The following is an 8,511-nucleotide window of genomic DNA, read 5'->3' as shown; positions in this document are numbered from 1 at the left end:
AAATCCCTTGGCAACTCCTTAACACTTAGGAGTTCCCAAGAAATTTTGAAAAACCTATATTGCTTGTAGGAAAATAATGCTTGTTTTTAATCGTGAAAACTTAAAGCTTAAGGTTTCACGATTAAAAACAAGCATTATTTTCGTACCTTCTTGAAAGGGCATGCACAGCTCCATCTATGAGGCTTTAAGGAACACGCCCTGGAAAGTTTCTTATTTAACAAAGTGAAAATTAAATAGTCGAAACTGCCCAAATGGTACAAATCTGCCACAAACAGTCACACTTTTCCAAATTGCGAAGAAATGTCCGATTTGAGTTTGACGTTTGACTTTGACATTATCAAAAATTCAAAATGGTCAAAAATTTTTGTCAACATCGGAAGGGTGTTTCTTTTGTTTTGTCAATTTTATTAGAAAACTATTGAAAGAAAATCAAGATTGTTGTTGTGAAATAATAATAACTATTACTGTGGTCGATCCTCGCTATTTGCGTTACCGTAAAATCAGTAAGTGAGTGTGTATTTTCGTATCTTAGTAACATGTGTATGGACGCCGCATGAGGTCATCGACTTTGACCCTATTATTCATATTTTTCTGTTTGCTTGTGTAAAGAGACAATATCTATTCGACCGATTGGATTTCTTCGACCTCTCTGGCAAATATCCTACCACCAACCCCTGTAGAAACCGATAAAGGCTACGAGTTAATCCCGCTATAGTTACCCCCTTGCACGTACCTAGCCCAGTTAGCTAGCCTAGCCCGCTTTCTGTAAAATTAGATCGAAAAGCAATACCAATATTATTATCATGATCAGCAAATCACCGGCTCACTACCGAGCACGGTCTCCTCCCACAATGAGAAGGGCTTAGCCCACAGTCTACCACGCTGACCCAGTGTGGACTTCACACACCTTTGAGAACATTTATGGAGAAATCCTAAATATGCAGGATTTTTCATGATGTTTTCCTTTGCCGTTTGAGAAGTTAAGCAGAGAGCACAGATATCTGCTCAGTCGGAGAGGATATGTGTACTCAGTAGTGGGCCGACGATGGTTCTAGCTTTAGTTTTAAGTTTATTATCACCAATTCATTTTTCGATGTCAATTTATTTGTCAAACTTCTACAATTGACAGTTACAAATTGAACATGATAATAAGAGAATATTTTCACTGATGATAGAAAAAATCAGATGACGGAAGTCAGAACTAGTGTGAAAGCTACCATACAAATGTTTTATGACTACTTCACGGATTTGGATTGGGAGCAGTGTGTAATCGCCTGTGCGCGTCGTAGAACTTCCTTTGTATGAATTCATGACTTTATGAGAACAGCTAGTCATGGCCAACTTAGGTTATGTTACAGTATGGCTGGCAGTAAAGTACAGTAGCATTGTTGCAGGAGGCCGGGAACAACATGGAGCAGGTGCTGCAGCAGGTGGCGCAGACCGTGGAGAAACAGCTGGACAATGAACTGGAAAGGTAAATATATTCTCTCCCACTTGCTCAGAAATTGCTTCATTATTTAAAAAACTGGCCAAGTGCGAGTCAGACTCACGCACCGAGGGTGAAACTCGGAAAAATTGGGTATTTTTCCGACATTTTGCACGATAAATAAAAAACTATTATGCTTAAAAATAAATAAAAATTAGTTTTAGAATGTACAGGTAAAGCCCTTTCATATAATAACCCACTTGGTATAGTTATCTTTTTGAAAATTGAAACACTTTTTTTTTCAATGTTGTAACCACAAATTCCTTTGCTTGTGCTATAAGACCTACCTATCTGCCAAATTTCATGATTCTAGGTCAACAGGAAGTAGCCCTATAGGTATTTTTGACAGACACGTCGGACGGACAGACACGTCAGACGGACGGACAGACAGACAACAAAGTGATCTTATAAGGGTTCCGTTTTTTCTTTTTAGGTACAGAACCCTAAAAATCGATCAATTATGAGCTGAATTCGCACGTGAAGGGTTCTATACCAGGACTTCGTCTGTGGTGGTGTTTGCTGGCGCGCGTGCTTTGCCTTTTTGGAGTGTTTTTTTGTTAGAAGTGACCGGTTTTTGTGTTCTGCTGGTGTTTATTGGTGGTGGAACTGACTGGGAAGCGCTCTAAAAGGGCGCCGCGTGTATGTCGGCGGGCGCCAGCACAGACGAAGTCCATACTTACACATATAGTTTCCCTAACTTGTAAATAACTATAAACTTGACATTGGCTAATCTTTGTAAAGCCAGACGAGAGAGAGAAAAAAAAAGGGTTCCATACCATTGTACAAGAAATAACAGGGACTTTGTCTGTGTTGGTGTTAGCTGGCGGGCGTGCTCTGCCTTTTTGGAGTGTTTTTTTTTTCTTAAAACTGATTGGAAAGCGCTCTAAGGGGGTGCCGTGCGCGTGTCGGCGAGCGCCGGCACAGAGGGGGTCCATACTTGTATAGTTTAACTAACTTGTTACAAATAACTACAAACTTGACATTGGCTAATCTTTGTAAAGCCAGAGAGAGAGAAAAAAAAAATAACAGTAATTTTTTCAAATTGTCTTGCAGGTTGGATACATTGGACAACAGTGACCTGGAGGTGATCAGACGGCAGCGCATTGCGGAGATGAAGCAGCGCGCCATACAGAAGCAGGAGTGGCTCGCCATGGTACTCTACTTTCACTTAGTTTGCTTAAAAGACTTTCCCTCCCTCAAAAGGTTAAATGGAACCCTTATAGGATCTCTTTGTTGTCTGTCTGTCAAGAAACCTATAGCGTACTTCCCGTTGACCTAGAATCATGAAATTCGGCAGGTAGGTAGGTCTTATAGCACAAGTACAGGAATAAATCTGAAAACCGCGAATTTGTGGTTACATCATTAAAAAAAAAATTAAAATGTGTTTCAATTTTCAAAGTAAGATAACTATACCAAGTGGGGTATCATATGAAAGGGATTTACCTGTACATCCTAAAATAGATTTTTATTTATTTTTATGTATAATAGTTTTTGATTTATCGTGCAAAATGTTGGAAAAAATACCCGAGTACGAAACCCTCAGTGCGCGAGTCTGACTCGCACTTGGGCGGTTTTTGGAGTTTTTTTTTTCGACCTTTTGGAGTTAAGTGTCACTCTTATCATGATTTCGTTGTCAGTTTGTTTATAAATTATAAAATTTTAATCCATAGCAATATTATAAATGCGAGTGTGTCTGTCTTGCTGCTAGCATTTAACGGCCCAACAGTTTAACCCAATTTGATGAAATATGATACAGAGTTAACCTACATCCCTTGGATGGACGTAGGCAAATTTTTATCCCAGAAAATTAAAGACTTCACATGGGATTTGGTAAAGACGTAACAGTGTCCCGCAAATTGACTAGGCAACTTTTTATGCTGGAAAATCGAAGAGTTCCTACGGGATTTACAAAAACCTGCATCCACGCGGACAAAGTCGCAGGCATCATCTAGTTTTTTAATATTTAATTTGAAAATCAAAGAAAAAACGTTGTCATTTTATAGTTTTACATTTTCATTTCTGCCAACACACAGCCGTTTTCACTGCCTGCCATTTTTTTTTAAATTTATATGTTCCTTCCATCCCAGGGTCACGGAGAATACTCAGAGCTGTCAGACGAAAAAGAATTCTTCACTGTATGCAATAAGAGTGAGAATGTGGTATGCCATTTCTACCGCGACGACGCGCCGCGCTGCCGCATCGTCGACATGCACCTCAGGACGCTGGCCAAGAAACACGTGGAGACAAGATTCGTGAAGCTCAACGTGGAGAGGGCTCCGTTCCTCACAGGTAACGTGTGACATCACAGGTAACGTGTGACATTACAGGTAACGCGTGACATTACAGGTAACGTCGGCCATAATAGGTAACATGTGACATTACAGGTAACGTGTGACATTACACGTAGCGTCTGACATAACAGGTAAACTCTATCTAAACGGGAGAAGCCGTAGATTTTTTTAGAGTTCTGTACCTCAAAAGAAAAAACAAAACCCTTATAGGACCACTTTGTTGTCTGTCTGTCCGTCTGTCAAGAAAACCTTATTTTTATTTATTTTTATGTGTAATAGTTTTTAATTTATCGTGCAAAATGTGGAATAAATACCTGAGTATGAAACCCTTGATGGACGAATCTGACTCGCACTTAGCCAGTTTTTATACTTAAAATTGACTTTGGATCGATTGTTTGATTTTTGAAACTAGTGATTATTAAGTGTGAAAACTTTTCACATGTAAATGATAAAAGAGCGTGGATTTGACTGCAGCTCGCTCCAGCAATGCGCGGGACTTCAATTACTTTTATACATGGCATAATATTGTATATCAAATCTTTGAAAAGCGCAACCGCCGATTTTTTTTTGCTGGTTCTTCTCGGTAGGAAAGGCATTCCGAACCAGTGGTAGATGCTGTTGATGATTCAAAAGAACTTATCTAATTGACTAAAAATATTTTGAATTTCCTCAGGTCGGCTGAAGGTGCGCGTGATTCCCACGATTGGGCTGGTGAAGGCCAACAAGACCACGGACTTCATCGTGGGCTTCACAGAGCTGGGCAACAGGGACGACTTCACCACGGACCTGCTCGAGTGGAGGATCGCCAGGTGAACGCGCTAGTGTTACCTTCCCACTTCCCGGCGATCTTTGTTACCTTCCCAGCGACTCTGATTTTTTGAAAATCTAATATAGCCTGTGTTAGGGCCGGCGCGCATACGGTGGAGCGCAGCGCAGAGCATGCCCGCGAAGTTTTCTAATCGCGTGACACATTACGCGAATTTGTTCCAGAGAATGCGCGAGCACGCGCGTGACTGCGCGCGGATGCGCGAGTATCCGCACGGATGCACAATTGATTTTAGATATTATTTCAATGAGGACAATGTCGATAATACTTCTGTGAAAAATGCTCTGCGCTGCGCCCCGCCATATGTGCGCCGGCTCTGACTCGCGGATAATGTAACTTTCTACAAGTGCAGAATTTTAAAATTGCTTCAGTAGTTTTTGAGCCTATCCATTACAAACAAAGTATAAGTGTTGATTTAGTACAGAGGTAGTCTTCTTATCCCGGAAAATCAAAGTTCCCACGGGATCTTTAAAAAACTAAATCCACGCCGATGAAGTCGCGGGCATCCTCTAGTAAGTAATAAATAAAATAATGTTTATGTTGCAGGTCCCAAGTGATCGAATATTCGGGGGACCTGACGCTGCCGCCCGCCGAGGCCAAGAAACAGCGCGCCCTGCACATACAGAGCAAGAAGACCATCCGTGGCCGGAAGGACTCCGACTCGGACCTCGACAGCGACTAACACCGCCCCTTTCACACGGCAGTCCAGTTTTTGCAGGATCCCGTTTTCTGCAGGATCCCGTTTGACGGCGAATGTGTTTATATGCTAGCGTTCACACGAGCATCCCGCATGCGGGATCCTGCAATAAACCGATCCGGTCGAATTGAGCCATTCAGTTTTGTAATTAGAAACTGGATCCGTAGTCCAGTAAAAAGCGCGATCCCGTTTAATCACACATATATTTCAATAGCAGTATTCACACGGCTTCCTGCGTGCGGTATTTTGCTGGACACTGTTTTTTTTGGGATAGTGCAGCCCCCGCTACCCAGCGTGCGTACCCAGATAACCGGCGTAAGGATGGTCATAAAACAGGATGCAACAGTGTTCACACGGCAGTCCAGCTTTTTACTGGATCCTGCAAAACTGAACTGTCGTGAATAACAGCGTCCTGTTTTGCAGGATATAGTAAAAGCCGGTCCTGCAAAACTGGACTGCCGTGTGAAAGGAGTAACACAATTAGTCACAAACTAGCTTATGTCACAGTTATGAGCCCGGCTTCGTCCGCGTGGCACGCGACAACCCCCTGTTTTACCATTTGAAAACCCTAGTATACAATTTGGGTTGAATTTTCAAAAACCCTTTCATATCAGATTTCTACTTCATAATATCTGCATGCAAAATTTCATCCCGATCCGTCCAGTAGTTGAGCTGTGCGTTGATGGATCAGTCAGTTAGTCACCTTTTGCTTTTAAAGTTTATTTAGAAAGATAAATAAATAAGTCCTAATCAAAAACCAGTCAAGTGTGAGTCAAAATTTCAATGGCACCCATTTTGATCCTTGAGTGGAGACCGCGTTTAAGCAAACGTAGTGTGGGACGCCCTCCAGCACGATGGAGCGACGATATAAAGCGGCTGGCGGGAAGTGGCTGGCTGAGGAAGGCTGAGGACCGGGTGTGGTGGCGCTCTATAGGGAAGGCCTGTGTCCAACAGTGGAAGTCCACAGGCTGACGATGATGATGATGATGATGACCCATTTTGATATTTTTGTTTGTTGCTACAGTCCTTATGTCTGAGTATATAGAATTCCGCCTGAGTCTCTGGCTTAAATATACACATTCTTTGGTGACTACGGAACCCTTAGCCCTAATTCGCACGAGCGTTAAAAAAGCGTTGCGTTAAAACCTGGCGTTGCGCTGACAATACAAAGTGCGCGTTAAAAAAGCGTTTATGTGTGAACAGATACTTGGGAATGCATTTGTTCTATTTGAACGCTTTTTTAACGGACGTTAAAAAAGCTCTCGTGCGAACGAGGCCTAAAAATGCACTGTTGCAGCAAGGTTACCGGAAATTCAGCCAATCACAACGATTGTGATTTTGGCAATGTGTATTACAAGTATCGATATCAATCGACTTGCTACCTACCTACCGCGATACCTACTTGTGAAGCTACAGTAGGTATGGGTAGTAGCTATTAATATAATTAATGTAAATTACTAATTTATATTTGTAGAATTATTCTAAGTTTTATATTTGAAATTGTAAAAGTACTAAGTACATAATAATTAGATATTAATAAAATATTTTATTCCAACTTTTCTGTTTTATTTGACACTGGAGGATGCCCGCGTGGATTTCCTTTTCTTAAATCCCGTGGGAACTCTTTGATTTTCCGGGATAAAAAGTAGCCTATGTCCTTCCAAGGGATGTATTCCAAGTCTGTACCTTTCATTAAAATTGGTTCAGCGGTTGGGCCGTGAAAATCAGATAGACAGACACCCTTTCGCATTTATAATATTACTAGCTGATGCCCGCAGCTTCGCCCGCGTGGATTGGTCAGATCCCCTGCAGCATCAGGATTGAGGAGTTGGACTCCAAATTTTTTGTGAAACAATGTCGCAAAGTTCCTCTATCGATTAAAAAAGAAATGACGCAAAGCGGTTCAGAAATCTCGGAGATTTCGGTGTACATAGGTAGAAAAACACCACTCCCTTTTTAAAAGTCGGTTAAAAAAGTAGCCTATTTTACGCCCTGGTCAATCCTCTACTTGCCTGTGAAAGTCCCGTCAAAATCGGTTCAGCCGTTCCAAAGATTAGCCTTTTCAAACTGACAGACAGACAGACAAAAATTTTAAAAACGTGTGATTCAGTTATGGTATCGTTCAAATAACCATATGAGCTTAATATGAGGTAGATATTTCGAAATTACAGACAGACACTCCAATTTTATTTATTAGTATAGATAGTATCGAAGTATGGACCTTGTCGGTGCCGGCGCTCGCCGACATACACGCGGCGCCCCTTTAGAGCGCTTACCAGTTAGTTCCACCACCAAAAACACCAGCAAAACACAAAACTCAATAACAAAACAACAACAAATCAACTCAACAACAAAATGTGACAGATAACTACAAACTTGACTTTGTTGTAGTTATTTGTAACAAGTTAGTTAAACTATACAAGTATGGACCCCGTCTGTGCCGGCGCTCGCCGACACACGCACGGCACCCCCAGGCCCAGCGCTTTCCAGTCAGTTTTAACAAAAAAAAAAAACACTCCAAAAAGGCAGAGCACGCTCGCCAGCTAACACCGACACAGACGAAGTCCAGGTAGGATCATGATCATATATTTACAAAATAGGTACCTACTCTGTGGGTAGGATTCTCCAGACCACAGACTAGAGTCTAGACTATAGTGATCTGTGTAGTGTGTATTTTGTAGTGTGTATTTTTTTAGCAAAGACTACAATATTATACTGGGTATAGACAGGCAACTCGGGTTCTATGGGCGGTCCTTTCGAGTGAGCGCCATCTAGTGTTTGTCTAGGCAAAACTTTGCCATATCGTATATATAGCTACCTATAGGTACAGCTATAGAATGTAGTACCTACTCAAATAAAATTGTACTTAGCTGCCCGGCTAGCATGGGCAGTAGATAAAAATTATATCCCCCGATTATATCCACTGATGTCATAAAAATCAGTGGATATTGTTTTTTAGTATGTGATCATTGTAATAAGCAGTGTAGGATTTTTATTACAAAAAAAAAAAATATAAATTGCGATTTGCGATTGTAAACTTATCGCAGTATTTTATTTAAGCAAAGTGTGCGATATAAGTTTTAAAAGTATATATTTTTACACTAAAAATATTTTTACTAAGTGCTAATTTAAGTGATTTTAACTCTAAAACCGCTGTCTAAAATAAAGTGAGTTAGAATTCCAGAAGTTATGTCCCATTGAATATTGTGAG

General features: G+C 41.0%; 2 protein-coding genes across 10 annotated transcripts in view; both read left to right on the top strand.

Annotated features, from left to right (window-relative positions):
- Positions 1-382: 382 nt before the first annotated feature.
- Positions 383-6,070, top strand: LOC123879526 (thioredoxin domain-containing protein 9). 5 transcript variants are annotated; one of them, XM_045927290.1, is made up of 6 exons: positions 383-507; positions 1,384-1,474; positions 2,540-2,639; positions 3,574-3,775; positions 4,451-4,586; positions 5,150-6,070. In XM_045927290.1, exons 2-6 carry the CDS (start codon positions 1,410-1,412, stop codon positions 5,283-5,285), a joined length of 639 nt encoding a protein of 212 aa, XP_045783246.1. In that variant the 5' UTR covers positions 383-507; positions 1,384-1,409; the 3' UTR covers positions 5,286-6,070. The 5 variants fall into 5 exon arrangements, with proteins under 5 accessions (XP_045783246.1, XP_045783243.1, XP_045783244.1 ...); XM_045927287.1 differs by having other exon boundaries at positions 384-503; positions 1,395-1,474; positions 5,150-6,069; XM_045927288.1 differs by having other exon boundaries at positions 388-507; positions 1,395-1,474.
- A 1,932-nt stretch (positions 6,071-8,002) lies between these two features.
- The window catches only part of LOC123879515 (mitochondrial coenzyme A transporter SLC25A42), a 32,713-nt gene continuing 32,204 nt past the window's right edge, over positions 8,003-8,511 (top strand). For 2 of the 5 annotated variants that reach the window (XR_006799023.1, XM_045927268.1), the window contains exon 1: positions 8,003-8,506. The gene's annotated coding sequence lies outside the window, so the exon portion shown is untranslated. Of the gene's footprint in view, position 8,511 lies in introns of all 5 variants that reach the window. The other 3 variants (XM_045927271.1, XM_045927267.1, XM_045927270.1) reach the window with 3 other exon arrangements.

The sequence above is a fragment of the Maniola jurtina genome, chromosome 28 (genome assembly GCF_905333055.1).
Source record: "Maniola jurtina chromosome 28, ilManJurt1.1, whole genome shotgun sequence".
Lineage (NCBI taxonomy): Eukaryota > Metazoa > Arthropoda > Insecta > Lepidoptera > Nymphalidae > Maniola > Maniola jurtina.
The sequence above is the reverse complement of the archived record's forward strand: the minus strand, read 5'-3'. Positions and strand labels throughout refer to the sequence as shown.

What these genes read in the sequence shown, in the direction of transcription:
- LOC123879526 (XM_045927290.1), top strand. Translation starts at nt 1,410, where the DNA reads ATGGAGCAGGTGCTGCAGCAGGTGGCGCAGACCGTGGAGAAACAGCTG. An exon ending in CTGGACAATGAACTGGAAAG is followed by an intron (nt 1,475 to 2,539) that starts GTAAATATATTC and finishes ATTGTCTTGCAG; the next exon opens with GTTGGATACATTGGACAACA. An exon ending in GAGGGCTCCGTTCCTCACAG is followed by an intron (nt 3,776 to 4,450) that starts GTAACGTGTGAC and finishes GAATTTCCTCAG; the next exon opens with GTCGGCTGAAGGTGCGCGTG.